Raw genomic sequence first — 17,924 nt, 5'->3', positions numbered from 1 at the left:
GGGGAGACCTGGGTTCGATCACTGGGTAGGGAAGATCCCCTGGGGAAGCAAGTGGCAACCCACTACAGTATTCTTGCCTGGAGAATCTCACGGACAGAGGAGCCTGGCAGGCTACAGTTAATGGACTTGAAAAAAGTTGGGCAGGACTGAGCGACTAACACTTTCCTTCCCACTTTCTTTGAAAGTAGGGTATTGAAAGAGCCGGAGATTATTGTCGAATTGTCTGTTATTCCCTTCAGTCTGTCAGGGTTTGCTTCATGTATTTTGGTACTCTGATGCTAGGAATAAATGTTTAAAACTGGTATATCTTCCTGATGGTTAGATCCTTTTATGGTTACAAAGTCTCTCCTTTTATAACTAGCAACATTTTAATTTTACCATCTATTTTGTCTGAATTTAGAATAACCTCTCTAACTTTTTATGGTTGCTGTCTGCCTATATATCCTTTACTTTCAACCTACTTGTATCTTTTGATCTAAAATGTTTCCTAAAGACAACATATAGTTGGACCTTTTTTAAAAAAATGCAATTGGACAATGTTTACCTTTTGATTGGATTGCTTAATTCACCCACAATCATTGTTTTTATTGACATAATTGGGTTTATCTCTGCCATTCTATTTTTGTTTTCTAATGCCTCTCATTTTTTAAGTCTGTTCCTCCATTATTGCTTGTCTTTTACATTAAGTGGCTATTTTCAAATGTAACAGTATAATTGTTTAATTTTTCAGTATATTTTTATACTTGTTTTCTTAATGGTTGTTCTAGGGCTTGTCACATGCATCTTAACTTATCAGAGTCTGTTTAGACTTATTTCAGTGAGATATAGGAAGATTATATTTATAGCTCTATTCCCTCTTCCTCCTTTTTTCTATTATTTTTATACATATTTCAAATTGTATGGTACAAACTCCAAAATATACTATTATAATTACATTGCATAATTTTACGTCTATTAAAGAAGATGAGAAAAAAGGAGAGGAAGTATAAATTTACAGTGTGTTATATTTATCTTATTTACCACGTCTGATCCTCTGCACTTATTCCTGTAGATTTAATTTACCATCTGGTGTGATTTCCTTACTTCAATTCAGTTTTGCTCCCATCCATCTCTTTTGTGCTGTTTTGTCAAGTATATCAAATTGCTGTATATTATATAGTCCCAATAATACAATTACATCCACTTTAAAAAATACAATTGCTTTTAAAATTAGTTAAGAAAAGAAATACACTGTCTTTTATAATTACACAGTTACGTTTACTGGTGCTCTTTGTTTTTGCCTGTTTGTGTATGTGTGTGTATTTGCTTTATGGCCCAAGATCACTTGCTTTTAGCCTAAAACGACTCACAGACTTAGAGAATGAACTTAGGGTTACCAGATGGGAAGGAAAGAAGAAGAGATAGTTAGGAAGTTTGGGCTAAACATGTATACGCTACTATATTTAACATAGGTAACCAGCAAGGACCTACTGTATAGCTCAGGGAATTCTGCTCAATATTATGTAACAACTTAAATGGGAAAATAATTTGAAAAATAAGAGATAACTGAATCACTTTACTGTATACCTGAAGTTATCACAACATTGTTAATCAACTATACTCCAATATAAAATAAAAAGTTAAAAATGTTAAAATAATAAAAAAACAAGTATAAAAAAAGAAATTCGTATTTCTTTTAAGGTAGTCTGCTACCAACAAATTCTCTCAATGTTTACTTGCCTTTATTTCCTCTTCACATTTGAAAGATGTAAGATGCTTTGTTGATAGTCTTTTTACTTTGGACAGTTTCAGTATGTTGTCCCTATTTGATGAGATGTCAACTCTTAATATTGTTGAGGATCTCCTTGTATGTGGTGAGTCATTTCTCTCTGACTACTTTCAATACTTTATCTTTGGCTTTTGGTATTTGGACTAAGGTGTGTCTGGGTGTGCATCTCTGCATTTCTCCTACTTTCCTTGGAACCTGCCTCAATTTCATCATTTAAGTCTTTAGGTGTGTGAATAATATGCTGAGATCAGTGGGTAACTGATGCATTTTGGATCATTAAGGTTGAATTCTATAGAGATTAAGTCATGAAACGGCTTATTAGAAAGTATTAGTGTGGATGCAAACTATGTCTGATTCAAATACCCTTCTATACTTGAGTAACATGAGTCATGTCTGCTGCTTACAAACCAAATGAGTGCTCTTCCATCCTGCTGACCATAAAAAAAAAAAAAAAATCCATGTGGCTCTGGTGGATAGATTCCAGAACTAAGGCATCCTGGAAACCACCACGCTTTGAGGACTATAGGAAGACCACTCCCTGGACCTTTTAAATTTTATTTTCTTTATTATTTATTTTGACTGTGCTGGGTGCTCACTGCTGTGTGAGGGCTTTCTCTAGTTGCGGCAAGCTGGGACTAGTCTTTGCTGCGGTGCGTGGGCTTCTTGGATGGCTTGTCGCGGAGCACAGGCTCTAGAGCACCGGCTCAGTAGCGGTGGCACATGGGCTTAGTTGCTCTGCGGCACATAGAATATTCCCACATCAGGGATCAAACCTGTGTGCCCTGCATTGGCAGATGGATTTCTATCCACTGGACCACCAGGAAAGTCCTCCTTGGACTTTCTCTGAGAAAGAAGTAATTTAGTGATTCAGAGCTGTCACATAAATTAGAAGATAACATGAGGATAGACCTTCTATGTCTGCTACTGCTGTTGCTGCTAAGTCACTTCAGTCGTGTCTGACTCTGTGTGACCCCATAGAAGGCAGCCTACCTGCAAGATGCAAAGTGGTGGTCATCACTGCTGGTTTCCCCAGTTTTCTGGATGGTTGTCTGATACTAGAAGCATGCCAGCCCTGGCAGTCTCCAAATGGTCACACCCTCCCTTTAATTTTCAGAGACCAGAGAAAGGCCATTTGGGGGAATCAATAAACTTTATTGAGTTTTAAGTAGATCCTGCATGCTCAGGTGCTTCTTTTGTGTCCAACTCTTTTCAAGTCCATGGACTGTAGCCCCCCAAGCTCCTCTGCCCATAGGATTCTCCAGGAAAGAATACTCGAGTGGGTTGCCATTTCCTCTTCTAGGGGATCTTCCTGACCTAGGATCAAACCCATATCTCCTGTGTCTCAGGCATTGGCAGGCAGATTCTATACCACTGAGCTGCCTGGGAAGCCCGAAGGAGATATTAAGTTCCAACAAACAATTAAACACATGGAAAGGAGAGTTCAGAAAAATGCCATGACCAGATTAGTTACAAAACTTGCAGGGCCCAGTGCAAAATTAAAATGTGGGGCTTGTTATTTAAAAATTACTAAAAAATATTTCAAGATGGTGATAGCAAATGATTAAATCGAGTTAATTCACAAGTATCGGAACCTGTGTGATTGCACAAGCCAGACACCCAGGAAGCTAGTCTTGCTTCCCTCCTAACTTGCCTCAGGAAACCCCAATGTATCATTAAGAAGATGTTTGGCAATTGTTGCATGTGTGCATATCAGTTTTTTTTTGCTTTTCACAACAGCAGTTTCTGGCAACATTGTCATTTGCATACAACTTATCTTTCTAGTTCTAACATCTGGGATCTGGCTGTGGTGCTAGTGGTAAAGAACCTGCCTGCCAGTGCAGGAGACATAAGAGACATGGGTTCAATCCCTGGGTCAGGAAGATCCCCTGGAGAAGGGCATGGCAACCCACTCCGGTATTCTTTCCTGGAGAATCTCATAGACAGAGGAGCCTGGCGGGCTACAGTTCATAGGGTCGCAAAGAGTCAGACATGACTTAAGTGACTTCGCACACACTTCTAGCTCTAACATCTAGAAATTACTCACCTTATATATTTCTCCCTTTGTACCCTCCTGTTGCTAAGGGTGAGTGAGTGCATGTGGGTGTGCAGAGTTGTGTCTGCCTCTCTGTGACCCCGTGGACTGCAGCCTGCCAGACTCCTCTGTCCATGGGATTCTCCAGGCAAGAATACTGGAGTAGGTTGTCATTTCCTCCTCCAGGGGATCTTTCTGACCCAGGGATTAAACCCACATCCGCTGCCTCTCCTGCTTGACTGGTGGATTCTTTACCACTGAGCCAACTGTGAAGCCCACTAAGGGTGAGGGAGCAATTGTAATTCTATACTGGATGTATTTGCTAAAGATTAATTCCTCCAGCTGTTAACCAATCAATAAATACTTTTTAGTATATTTTACTGCACTATCCAATATGGTAGCATCAGTCACATATAGCTATTTAAATTAATTAAAATTGGATTAAATTAAAAAGCAGTTTTTGTCTTTTTTAATTTTTAGTTTACATAGCCTTGTTATAATGCTTACTAGCCACATGTGGCTAGTGTACATCACAATGGACAGCATATACAGAACATCTGTATCACTGTAGGAAATTCTACTGGACAGAGCTGGTCCACACATGCCAGTCAGGTGCTGGGAAACAAGGAGAAAGGAGAGATCCTTCTTGTAGACTTCTGTATGGCTTTTCAGTGTTACTTGAAATTCCCTGCATGGCCTTTTGGAGTCCCTTGATGTGTCTCCAGAGTCAGTCTCGATTACTCTGCATTTCATCAATGTTGGAGTGGCAAGTAAAAAGAGGGACTGATTTGGGGAGAAAAGCTTAGCTGTGCAATTCCTAGTTTTAATTTTTTTTTCCAACTTGTGTTTATTTATGTTTTACTTTTATGTCCTGTTTCCTGATTTCTCAAAGCCTCATAATATTCCTTTTTGCCTTCCGAGAATTTGTTTATTTGATAGTTCTGTAATCAGAGGAAATGTGTTCTGATTCTTTAAAAATTTTTTTTTTATTGGAGTACACTTGCTTTACAATGTTGTGTTAGCTTCTGCTCTAGGCAAAGTGCATCAGTCATGAAGTGAAAACTGAAAGTGCTAGTCACTGAGTCATGTCTAAGTTCACCCCATTAGTTATGTTCACACCGTTGGTTATTAGGGAAATGGAAATCAAAGCAATGGTAAGACAATACTTCATACTCCTGGAAGGCTCTCATCCCAATGACAGATAATGCAAATATTGTCCAGAACATGGAGAAAAATTAAAGCCATCATTTATTATTGGTGGGAATGTAAAATGGTGCAGCCACTTTAGAAAACAGTATAGCAGTTCATCACATTGTTGAATATAGAGTTACCACATGACTTAACAATTTCACTCTTCAGTTTAGTTCAGTTCAGTCACTCAGTCTTGTCCGACTCTTTACGACCCCATAGACTGCAGCTCGCCAGGCTTCCCTGTCCTTCACTGACTCCTGGAGCTTGCTCAAATTTGTCCATTGAGTCAGTGATGCCATCCAACCATCTCATCCTCTGTTGTCCCCTTCTTCTTCTGCCTTCAGTCTTTCCCAGCATCATCAGGGTCTTCTCTAATGAGTCAGCTCTTCATATCAGGTGGCCAAAGTATTGGGAGCTTCAGCTTCAGCATCAGTCCTTCCAATGAACATTAAGGGTTAATTTCCTTTAGGATTGACTTATTGATCTCCTTGCAGTCCAAGGGACTCTCAAGGGGATCCTTCTCCAAGAATCTTCACCTAGGATGAGATGTGTGTATAAGTAAAATGAAAACATGCCAACATACTCATTCAATAATTTTCATAGTGGCATTTATAACAGCCAAAAAGTAGAAGCATCCTAAATGTCCAATATTGGAACAACAGATAAATATGTGACATATCCATGCAATGTAATCTTATTTGGCAATAGAAAGAAATGAAGTGCTGACATATGGTACAACATTGATGAACTTTGAAAACATCATGCTGTGTGAACACAAAAGACCACATATTGTATGTTTCCATTTATACAGAAAGTCCAGAATGGGCAATTCTATAGAGATAAAAAGTAGGTTAATAATTGCCTATAGCTGAGGGGGAATGGGATTGGGGAGAAATGAAGAAATACTGCTAATGGGTATGGGGTTTCTTTCTAGTGTGATGAAACTGTCCTAAAATTAGATGGTGGTGATGGTTGCCCAACTCTGTGAATATTATTAAAAACAATGAAATGTGCAGTTTTAAATGGGTGACTTTTATTGTGTGTAAAATATATCTTGATGAGGATGTTAAAAAAAAAAAAAAGAGTAAGCCAGTGCCTCGCATATGGTAAGCATTTACTAAATGTAAGCTGTGACATTTAAAACATGTGTCAAGCACACTTCTTTGGACAGTTTGCCACCTCTCTATAGTCGTGAAGTTGAGGGATGTGTCCAAATGATGGAAGGTCTGAGAACATGGGGGAAGGGAGGCAGAAAGAGGACTTCTGGCAAAGAAGCTACTTTGGGGCAGGGGAAGGAATGGGAATTCTTTGTGGGGCAGGTTGACTGTTCAAGGGGAAATGTCTACTGATGATTAATCAAAAAGAAATGAAGTTTATCCCTACAACAGGAGAACTTTGGACAAACAAATGAAAATCTTTCTACTGTGATAAGCAAACTGACAGTTTCCCTTCCTAATGAGTTTGAGAGTTGGTGAACTGATTGAATTATTATAACATCCTGTGTAGTGAAGGGGGACTTTAGAGAACAATGTTTAAGTAATTAAAAGAGTGATATGGTTATTATAAAAGGTCTCTTACAGGTGTCGTTGGAAGCAGTACCCTTCACAGCTCCCATCTCTCAGCGTCATCCTCATATTCATGGATGAAGCTCTGTCTGTCATCCAGCGAGCCATCACCAGCGTTATCCAGCGGACCCCCCCTCAACTGTTAAAAGAGATCATCTTAGTGGATGATTTTAGCTCAAATGGTGAGCAACTTGATCAAGGAATAGTATAAAAATGACTGTATATGGATTGTGCTAGGATAAAGGGGTTTTAGCTTAGCTTCCCAGGTGGCACTGTGGTAAAGAATCTGCCTGCCAATGCAGGAGATGCAGGTTCGATCCCTGAGTCAGGAAGTTCCCCTGGAGGAGGGCATGGTACCCACTCCAGTATTCTTGCCTGGAGAACCCCTTGGACAGAGGAGCGTGGGGGACAACAGTCCAGAGGGTTGCAAAGAGTCAGACACTGCTGAGCATGCACACACGTACACACACACACGCATGAAGACAGGAAGTTGGGTTTCTCATGGAGGGAAAAGAAAGGGACTGTTTATTGACTGTGCAGGGCACATTAATCTTCCCATAGTTGAGATAGGGGGTGAGGATGATCCTCTTGGTCCCACAGAAGAAGAAACGAAGACAGAGAGGTCACACAATGTGCTCCAATCATGTGGTCGATCTGCAGTCAGTCAGGCCCATGCACCATGAGGGAGATGGCAGGGAGAGAGGCGGGTCCAAAGGAAAACCCCAGATACCAGGGAGAGATTCAGAATCATCCCCTAGCAGGAAACCCCAATCTTCCTGGGTATTTAAGCCTGGAGAGAAGGGAGCTCTGGGTGCTGAGACTCTCCACAGTGGCTGGGTCTCTTGCTCAGGCCCTGCCCTCTCCCCCAACCTGGTCCAGTCCTCACTGAGATGACACCGGAGAAGTGGAAGGCAGTGCACTTGAGTCTTCACTTTACAGACTCTCAGTTCCACCCTTACAAGCTCTGTGCCTTGAGTGACTTACTTCTCCACTAGCTTCCTCATCTGCAAAGCACGGATGTTGAGAATAATCATGATTTCATGGACTAGAGTGAGAATTACAGAGGTAGTGATAGCAGTTAACACTATTCATTCTAAATACCTTATGTTCGTTAACTATTTGAAGCCAAAGAAAGTTCTAGGCTGTTCCAGACCCTATGTATAACACATCCTGCTCACTTGGGTCAGGAACCCGTTTGTGTCTTCCACGGAGATAGCAGTTAACACTATTCATTCTAAATACCTTATGTTCGTTAACTATTTGAAGCCAAAGAAAGTTCTAGGCTGTTCCAGACCCTATGTATAACACATCCTGCTCACTTGGGTCAGGAACCCGTTTGTGTCTTGCACGGAGATAATTTGTTTGGGAGGGCATGGCAGAGGGAACTGTTGGTCATTCTTTGACTCGTGTCATTGGGGCAGCAATCACCTTCTCTCTCAGTAACCATGAAAACAGCAGCCAGTTTGAGCCTGCACTGAATTATGTATTGTATTAAAACCTTTTTTGTGTGTGTTAAATTGAAGAAAATGATCAGATGTCTCTACCATGTCAGCCACAGGAGAAGCTTACTACTCATGTGACTTTAGGTGGTGGCGAGTCTCTCAGTTACTTCATGTCTCCAGTGTCGCCATCTGTAAAATAATAGTGCTTCCTCACAGGGCTGTTTGGGAATTAACACATGTAGAGTCCTTGTCCCTAATAAATGTTAGCTAGCGTAATTCTCCTTGTCTTCACCATCAATGGTAGTAAGATTGAAATGCTACACATTGACATGAGAGGTGTACCCACTTCCTTTGTCCCCTCTAGATATGAAGCTTCATTTGCATCAAGTCAAATATTTCAAAGGTCAACAAGGGGTCCAACAACTTGGATTTAATCCAAGTTTTTAAAAATTGATAGGAATGCATAGACATATTCTTTTAAAACAGAGGAGAGAGAGAAGAAGAAACTGTGAACAATGTGGAATAGTGAATCTTGTTTGCATTATTTTGGAGATTGTTGTTCAATCATTCAGGTGTGTTTGACTCTTTGTGATACCATGGACTCAGCACGCCAGGCTTCCCTGTCCATCACAATTTCCTGGAGCTTGCTCAACCTCAAGTCCATTGAGTTGGTGATGCCATCCAACCATCTCATCCTCTGTCATCCCCTTCTCTTCCTGTGTTCAATCTTTCCCAGCATCAGAGTCTTTTCCAATTAGTTAGTTCTTTGCATCAGGTGGCCAAAATATTGGAGCTTCAGCTTCAGCATCAGTCTTTCTAATGAATATTCAGGGTTGACCTCCCTTAGGGTTGACTGGTTTGATCTCCTTGCAGTCTAAGGGACTCTCAAGAGTCTTCTCCACCATCACAGTTCAAAAGCATTAATTCTTTGGCACTCAGCCTTCTTTATTTTGGGGATAAACTTATTAGATAGAAGCTGAAAAGCAGATTTCATCTGGGCATTCCATCCCAGTTGAGCCTGAGAATGTCAAGTAGGAATATCTAAAAGAAAATGAAACAATTTCCATTGTTTATGTGCTCTCCAGAAAATCTTGAGAGGTTAGCTGTGGAGATGATATTCCAAGCTGTATCTGCAATGTCTGTCCATCAGCAACCCTACCTTAGTTAGGTCAGGCATGTCCCACTCATTTTTTAAAAACTTTTATTGGCGTATACAATGTTGTATTGGTTCCTACTGTACAGGAAAGTAAATGAGCTATATCTCCTCTTTTTTGGATTTTTTTCCCATTTAGATCACCGCAGAGCTCTGAATTCCCTGACCCAGGGATTGAGCTCATGTCTCCTGCATTGTAGGCAAATTCCTTACTGTCTGAGCCACCAGGGAAACCCCAGGTTCTCATTAGTTATCTATTTTATACATAGTGTCATGGTGTACATATGTCAATCCCAGTCTCCCAGTTCATCTCACCCGCACTGTCTCTCCTTGGTGTCCATGTTTCTTCTCTATATCTGTGTCTCTACTTCTATTTTGTAAGTAAGATCATCTATATCATTTTTCTAGATTCCACATTATGTGTTAATATGATATTTATTTTTCTATTTCTGACTTACTTCAATCTGTGTAACAGTCTCTAGATCCTGCAAATAACACAACTTCATTCTTTTTTATGACTGAGTAATATTCCATTGTATATATGTACCACATTTCTTTATCCATTCCTGTTGATGGACGTTTAGGTCACTTCCAAGTCCTGGCTATTGTAAATAGTGCTACAATGAACATTGGAGTGCATGTGTCTTTTCAAATTATGGTTTTCTCTGGTCCCACTGATTCTTATAATAATTTCTCAATACACTTAAAGTACCTATAACAGTGCCTGACACAGCAGTTTTATTACGCTAAGATAGTTTAACCTCAAGAAAAAGATTGGGAATGGGAACATAAATTCTGAGGATGGAAGGCAGAGGAGAAGCCAGTATAGGGGAAAGACTATTTTCTCAGTCAAGGCTGTAGAATTGCCCACCCTATGCAGGAGGTAGTCCAACCATTACAATATCCCAGTATAAAAGTTCTGCACTGTGCTGATTATTGCACTCAGAATTTCTATAGGTGTGCCTTTGGTTGGCAGGAGAATTAAAGGCAGACTTGGATGAGAAGATTAAGCTTTACAACCAGAAGTCTCCAGGACTCCTGAAGATAATACGGCATACCAAGAGAAGAGGTCTGGCTGCAGCTCGCAACACCGGCAGGGAGGTGGCCACAGCCGATGTGGTTGCCATCTTGGATGCTCACATTGAAGTGAATGTTGGGTGGTAAGGCTCCAGGGGCTCATTGTGGGGAAGGGGAGAGAGGAGAAATTGTACATACAATGAGTAGAGACGGGATATTGTGGAAGTAGGGAAAGTCAATACCAGAACTTAAGAAAAGGGAAGCTCCAAAAACTGTATATTTTCATTCAAGGACTGTGGTTGGCTACAGGAAGTAGTCTAGAGAAAAAAAGATAGGCTTGGAGTATTGACAACTGGATACCAACCCTGACTATGACAGATATTTTGTGACTTTGAATGAGTCACAACTTAGGGCTTTCCTGGTGGCTCAGCAGTAAAGAATCCACCTGCCAATACTTGAGATGCTGGTTCAACCCCTGGGCTGGAGTAGGAAATGGAAACATGCTCTAGTATTCTCCCCTGAGTCCCCAAGGACAGAGAAGCCTGGAGGGTTACAGTCCATGGGGTTGAAAAAGAGTTGGACGTGACTTAGCAGCTAAACAAACAGATTACTTTATCTGTGAAATGAAGAGACTCAGTTCAGTTCACTCAGTCATGTCCAACTCTTTGTGACCCCATGGACTGCAGCATGCCAAGCTTTCTTGTCCATCACCAATGCCCAGAGCTTGCTCAAACTCATGTCCATTGAGTCGGTGATGCCATCCAACCATCTCATCCTCTGTTGTCCCCTTCTCCTCCTGCCTTCAATCTTTCCCAGCAACAGGGTCTTTTCCAATGAGTCAGTTCTTCACATCAGGTGGCCAAAGTATTGGAGCTTCAGCATCAGTCTTTCCAATGAGTATTCAGAATTGATTTCCTTTAGGATTGACTGGTTTGATCTCCTTGCAGTCCAAGGGACTCTCAAGAGTCTTCTCCAGCACCACAGTTCAAAAGCACCAATTCTTCAGCACTCAGCTTTCTTTATGGTCCAACTCTCACATCCATACATGAAGAGACTACCTTTTGGTAATTCTTAAGGTTTTCCCACGAAGTTACATGATACGAAGAGCTGTGTTATTCAAAGAATGTGGGGAATCAGATAGTAAAGAGGTGTCATTTTAGAAGCAGGGAGAACCAAGAAATAAAGCAAATTCAGGTAGATACTGATAGCACTGCTCACAGTGGCTTAGGGTTGGTACTTGGGTACCCCAGTTTCAAATGTGCTCTTGTCTGGAATCAGCTGCCAGCAGCCCCAGCTATTCCTCAAACCTGCAGATTCTCTGGACTCTGGAGAGTTCTGCCCACTAGCCAGCGTGGCCTGAGTGAAGAAGGTGCTCAGGGTCAGGACAAGGGGATGGGATGGAGCAGCTTTGTCTGCTCGCTTTGGCTGTTATCCTCAAATCCCACCTGAGTCTGTTGCACACCCTTCTTGCAGGGCAGAGCCCATCTTGGCTCGGATTCAGGAAGACCGCACTGTGATTGTGTCTCCCGTGTTTGACAACATTCTTTTTGACACCTTTGAACTGATTCAGTATGCATTGGCGGTTGACGGGTTTGACTGGGAACTCTGGTGCCGCTATGATGCACTGCCGAAAGCCTGGGTTGATCTCCATGATGTTACTGCTCCTGTGAGGTCAGTCTGCATGAGCTCGGGAAACTTGATTAGTCCGGGGGAAGTCAGGGATGGACAGTCTGGGCTTTGTTTGTCTTTGGTGGTAGTCTAAGAAGTGGGGTGAGAGGAGTAGAGGAGTTGGGGTGAAGGACAGGGGATAGAGAGAAAGAGCAGATCTCATAACCGACAAGGACCTCGTGTAGAGCACATGGAACTCTGCTCCATGTTATGTGGCAGCCTGGATGGGAGGGGAGTTTGGGGGACAATGGATACATGTCTATGTATGGCTGAGTCCCTTCACTGGTCACGGGAAGCTATCACAACGTTATTAATTGACCATACCCCAATACAAAATTAAAAGTTAAACAAAGAAAGATTGAAGGCGAGAGGAGAAGGGGACGACAGAGGATGAGATGGTTGGATGGCATCACTGACTCAATGGACATGAGTTTGAGTAAATTCCGGGAGCTGGTGATGGACAGGGAGGCCTGTTGTGCTGCAGTCCATGGGGTCGCAAAGAGTCAGACACAACTGAGTGACTGAAATGAACCGAACTGTGGTTTCATATGAATTTTAGGAGTGATCATTCTACTTCCGTTAAAACAAAACTGACATTGGCATATTGGTACGAATTGCATTATCGATGGTTTTGGTTGTATTATTAACATTTTAACATCTGAATTTATAGATGGCTTTTGGCAGTATTATTAACATTTTAATTCTTCTTTTATTCTTCCAAACCACCACCACCACAACACAATATACCATTCCACTTACTAGTGTCTTCTTTGCTTTCTTTGTAGTTTTCAGAGTAAAGATCTTTTACTTCCTTGGTTAAATTTATTCATAAATATTTAATTATTTTTAATGCTATTATAAATGGGATCAATTTCTTTTTCAGAAAATTTTCTGTTAGTATATATAAACACACTTATTACTGTATATTAATTTTGTATTCTGCAACTTTACTAAATGTATTGATTATATCTCAAAAAAAAAAAGAGCTGATCCCAGAAAGGAAATATCAGATACTTTGGCTATTTAAGGAATTTTAAGCAAAATAAAGCAAAGTGTATAATGTCTTAGAAAACACTTCAGCCCCTTTAAGCATTTATCAGGCTATGAAGTAGGGATACCAAGATGGATTTCAATGTAATCTGAGATGGGAAGGCTCCATGCTCTTAGTTCAGCCTGAAGGTTTAGGGAAAGCCTTCAGGATAAGAAGAAGCTTGGGTAGAGAGAGTTTCAAAGGCTACATCATCACTGAACTTCCTACCCATCACCTTCATCCTGACATTCCGCATCCAGGGTAAGTGACTCTCTTGCCATGTGCTCCACAGAAGTCCTTCCATCATGGGCATCCTGGCTGCCAACAGGCTCTTCTTGGAAGAAATTGGCTCTCTGGATGGTGGGATGCTGACCTATGGAGGAGAGAATGTGGAACTTAGCCTGAGGGTAGGTACGTTTCCATTCTCGTTATGGGACAGAGCAGAAGGGTAAGGTAGAGGATCTCTGGAACATTGGAACAAGGATGGATGCCACTGGCTCATGAGGTGAACAAATTCTCATGTTTCCAGGTCGCTAGGGAGAGGCTGTGGAACTTCTAGAGTGGAGCTTCTTGGTATAGGTCTGTATAGTCTGGGAGATATTGCTGGGAAGATGGTGTCCCTATTTCCCTGAGGACTTCAGGCATTTTCCAAGCATCTCCTGAGATACACCAACTTTGGGGCGGGTGGTTCTCTGCAAGACCAGTCAGACAGAAACTGCAATGGGCAGAGGGACCCGCTGATAAAGATGTGTGGGCTGCCAATCTGTCCCCCTATGGACAGCCAATCTGTCCCCCTATGGACAGCCAAAGCAGCTGAGAGGATGACATGAGTTCATGTCCATTTTCTTCCATGATCTGTTGCCCAGCTTTGTTGTTGTTTAGTTCCTAAGTTGTGTCCAACTCTTTTGCGATTCCATGGACTGTAGCAACTGAACACTCGAGTGGACTGTAGCCCTTCTGGATCTTCTGTCCATGGAATTTTCCCAGGCAAGAATCCTGGGATGTGTTGCCATTTTCTTCTTCAGGAGATCTTCCTGACCCAGGGATCGAACCCTCATCTCCTCCACTGCAGGCAATTCTTTACCCTTGAGTCACCAGGGAAGCCCCAGTTTATTTCCCTCCTAAGGATGACAGTGCAGTTCAAACGTGATAAATAACTTGAAATGATTTATAAACGTTTGAGAATTAGAATCCTTGTTTGATTTCTGTGACAGAGGCCAAAATAACAGAGGTTTAAATGAGATAGAAATTAATTCCTGTAATAGTTTGAACATGAGCAGTTCAGGACTCAGACGACAGTTCCAGTCTTCCCTGGTGACTCAGCGGTGAAGGATCTACCTACAACCCAGGAGACCGCCTGCAATGCAGGAGACGTGGGTTTGATCCCTGGGTTGGGAAGATCCCCTGGAGTAGGAAGTGGCAACCTGCTCCAGTATTCTTGCCTGGAAAATCCTATGGACAGAGGAGCCTGGCTGGCTACAGTCCATGGGGTCACATGAGTTGGACATGACTTAGTGACTAAATTACCACCAGCAGGGTGTTGGGAACCAAGCCTCTTCCATCTCATTGTTCTGATACACCCAACACCACATCTGTATTCTCATCGGTATGAAGAGAACAGCTTTTCAGGTGGCTCAGTGATAAAGAACCCGCCTGCCGAAGCAGGAGATGTAAGAGATGCGGATTTAATCCCCAGGTCAGGACGATTCCCTGGAGGAGGGCATGGCAACCCACTCCACTCATTCCAAGCTCCTTTGTCCATGGACTTCTCCAGGCAAAAATACTAGAGTGAGTTGCCGTACCCTCTGAAGGGTCATTCTTCCCTTTTCTTGATAAAACAGTTTACCGGTATCCAGCTTCTGTGGTTTGCACACGTGGCCATTTGTCCTTTCAAACCTCTAAGCATTTGCTAGGATGAACATTTCTCTAGGAACAGACCTTGGAGAACATCAGAGTTGCATGTGATGTTTTATTCTGACACCTAGAGGCCACGGCACTGATGGTGCACCTGGATGTGTATAAATACAGATGGAGTTTTGGTCTGATGGGAGAGAAAGTACTCCCACCCTGGTTCAGCACCTTGTGTATCTCTGGCGCTGTGCCAGAGCATCACAGAATCCTTCTGTCATTTCTTAGCTGGTAAGGATGGGTCTGTTACCTTAATGGGAATAATCATGATACCTACATGGTGAAGGCTAACTTCCTGAAAAAAGTCAGGATGGTTTGTGATGCAAAATAAGCCATTGCTACTATAATCAGAAACTTCCTGTTTCTTTTCGTGTGTTTCAGAGAAAGAGGGAGGGAATGGAGGATGGGTGGGTGGGGGGACATCTGGCAAGTGGGAATAAGTTGAGAGAGAAAAATCTGAAAGCTGTTGGTCTAAGATAACCCATCCCAAGGTATTTAACTGAGCCACTGGACCTGAGATGGTCAGGAATTTGCAGACATGAGTGTGGTAAGTTGCTAATCACTGTTGGAAGGGCTTCCGTGCTGGATCAGATGGTAAAGAATCCTCCTGCAATGCGGGAGACCTGTGTACAATCCTTGGATCGGGAAGATCCCCTGGAGGAGGGCATGGCAACCCACTCCAGTATTCTTGCCTGAATCCCCATGGACAGAGGTGCCTGGCAGTCTGCAGTCCATGGAGTCGCAAAGAGTTGGACATGACTGAGCATAACAGCTGGACAGGCTAGTATTTCCCAGAAAATGCAACTCGCTTGGAAGAGAACACACTGGAGCCATTCTATCAATTTAACATCACTAGATGTAGCTTCTACAGGGATGAAGTGGTAGATCTACTTGCTACTACTTCTATCATCTACTGGGACAAAGACCAAATTTTTAAATATTTTAAGCCACATGTTAGAATGACAAGTATGTGTGTATCCATCAGGATAGCAAGGAAGAATGTTTATGAATGTTTATGACTAGACCATGATCAAGTCGGGGTGTCTCTTGGCCAAGAATTACCTGTGGTAAGTAAGTAAGTAAGTAAGTAAGTAAGTGAAGTTGCTCAGTCGTGTCCGACTCTTTGCGACCCCATGGACTGTAGCCCACCAGGCTCCTCTGTCCATGGTAATCTCCAGGCAAGAATACTGGAGTGGGTTGCCATTGCCTTCTCCAGGGGATCTTCCTGACCCAGGGATTGAACCCAGGTCTCCTGCATTGCAGGCAGAGGCTTTAACCTCTGAGCCAAGTAGTAGCTATCAATTGTAGTGTAACAAAATTATCACAAACTTAGTGGCTCAAAGCAAAATCCAGTGATTATCTCACAGTTCCTGTGGGTCGGAGCCCATGCCTGGTGGGATTTCTGGAGCTCCTGAGCGACGGGAGAAGCAGTTTGTTTTCAATGAATAGGTTGGGAGGCTCATAGAGACAGGTAGAAAGACTGAATCTACACTCTATTAAAAAAAAAATTTTTTTTTAACTTGGACCAGTTTTAGTCTTTATTGAACTTTTTACAATATTGCTCTGGTTTATGGTCTGGTTTTTTGGTCACCAGGCATGTGGGATCTTAGTTCCCCGACCAGGGATCAAACCCTCACCCCCTGCAGTGGAAGCGCGGAGGCTTAACCACTGGACTGCCGGGGAGGTCCCTACACTCTTTAAAAAGTGATTCCGAAGAGTGGTGTCCCTGTCAACAGGCTGTGCTCTTCACGGCGGTGTCCAGCTTGCCCGGGTGATTCTGTTTTTCCTCCCCTTGCAGGTGTGGCAGTGTGGAGGCAGCATTGAGGTCTTGCCCTGCTCCCGAGTTGCCCACCTGGAGAGACACCACAAGCCCTACTCCTTGGATCTGAGAATCCCTTTGAAGCGGAACGCCCTGAGAGTGGCTGAAATCTGGATGGACGAGTACAAAGACATGGTCTACATGGCCTGGAACATCCCGCTGCAGGTTCGTCCTGGATGGGGCAGAAGCTGAGAAGGATGGAGGAGGAGGAAGAGGTGGTGGTCCCGGCGGGAATGGGAAGGGACAAGAGTCCAAGCTTGGTCTGCTTGCTGCACCGCGAGCCAATGAATCCAAGAGATGAGGTGTTGAGGCAAAGAATATGACTGTTCGCCAGAAGATGGCAAAGGAATGTCTCAAAATAGCCATCTTATGGGGTCTGGATGTCCTGTTCTTTTATAGATCAGAGATGGAGGGGAGAACGGTGAAGAAACAAAGTAAAAAGGCCATTAATCTTGCAAACATCTCCTAGGAGGCGAGCATTAGGCAAGGGGGTGTGTTAATTTCTTCCTTCCTGCCATCCACAGGTGGACAGGGTTCTGAACAAAGGTACTTTAAGAGTCAGGCAGAGGGGCAGGATTCTCTGAGGCAGCCCATTAGGTATGATTATAATGAAAGCAACAGAAAGCAAGTCAAAGAAGCAGTTTCAGCCTGGAGTCAGAATTGGCTTCTCTCTGCAACAGGGCCACCCCAGCCCTAAAGACCTGAAGTCATGTCCTCACAGTGTGAGGACAATGGAATTAGCATTTGTGTCCCAGGACTAAGTTTCCGGCACACAAGACTCATCACCATGTAGCTCTGGCATAAGGTTGATTTTTTATTATTCTAAGTTTACCAATTTAGAAGAAACAGACACACAGAGAAGGGAAGGGGAAAAGCTGTTTAAGGTAATAATGTCCTAAGAGCAGAGGTAGGACTCAAACCAAGGAAACTTCTAGATTCTGTGCCCTTCATCCGTCATCTATACCGGGGGATTCCTTGTGGGGCAGGAGTGGGCAAGGATTCACTGTCTTAAGAGGACTTGAATACAGGGAGTGGGGTGAGGGATGGTGGTAGCAGGCACTGTATTTCTACTGGACGCATGTGAGCAAGGATAACCTCCTTGGCTAAGGTCACATCGATGGCCTTAGTTCCTGAGGCTGATATGACATGCTGTCTTTGTCCCTGAGCTGCGGCTCTGGGTTCAAGCATCCTTCCACTTTGATTCCCCACAGATACCACTTCTAGGACGTCTCCTTTAACCTCCCAGGCTTGCTGCCAGAATGCTCCTTTTGGAAGCCTTTCCTGGCCATGATGAGAACCATTTTGTGCCTGGTTGACGTGAATATCATCTC

General features: G+C 42.9%; 1 protein-coding gene across 1 annotated transcript in view; it reads left to right on the top strand.

Moving 5' to 3' along the window:
* Positions 1-17,924, top strand: part of GALNT8 (polypeptide N-acetylgalactosaminyltransferase 8) — a 41,958-nt gene that overhangs the window by 12,617 nt on the left and 11,417 nt on the right. The window contains exons 3-7 of the mRNA XM_070453139.1: positions 6,572-6,738; positions 10,128-10,311; positions 11,642-11,839; positions 13,159-13,273; positions 16,573-16,758. Of these exons, the coding sequence (XP_070309240.1) occupies positions 6,572-6,738; positions 10,128-10,311; positions 11,642-11,839; positions 13,159-13,273; positions 16,573-16,758 (850 nt within the window). The remainder of the gene's footprint in view (positions 1-6,571; positions 6,739-10,127; positions 10,312-11,641; positions 11,840-13,158; positions 13,274-16,572; positions 16,759-17,924) is intronic.

Source organism: Odocoileus virginianus, chromosome 23 (genome assembly GCF_023699985.2).
Source record: "Odocoileus virginianus isolate 20LAN1187 ecotype Illinois chromosome 23, Ovbor_1.2, whole genome shotgun sequence".
Lineage (NCBI taxonomy): Eukaryota > Metazoa > Chordata > Mammalia > Artiodactyla > Cervidae > Odocoileus > Odocoileus virginianus.
This window is presented reverse-complemented; position numbering and strand designations above follow the sequence as displayed.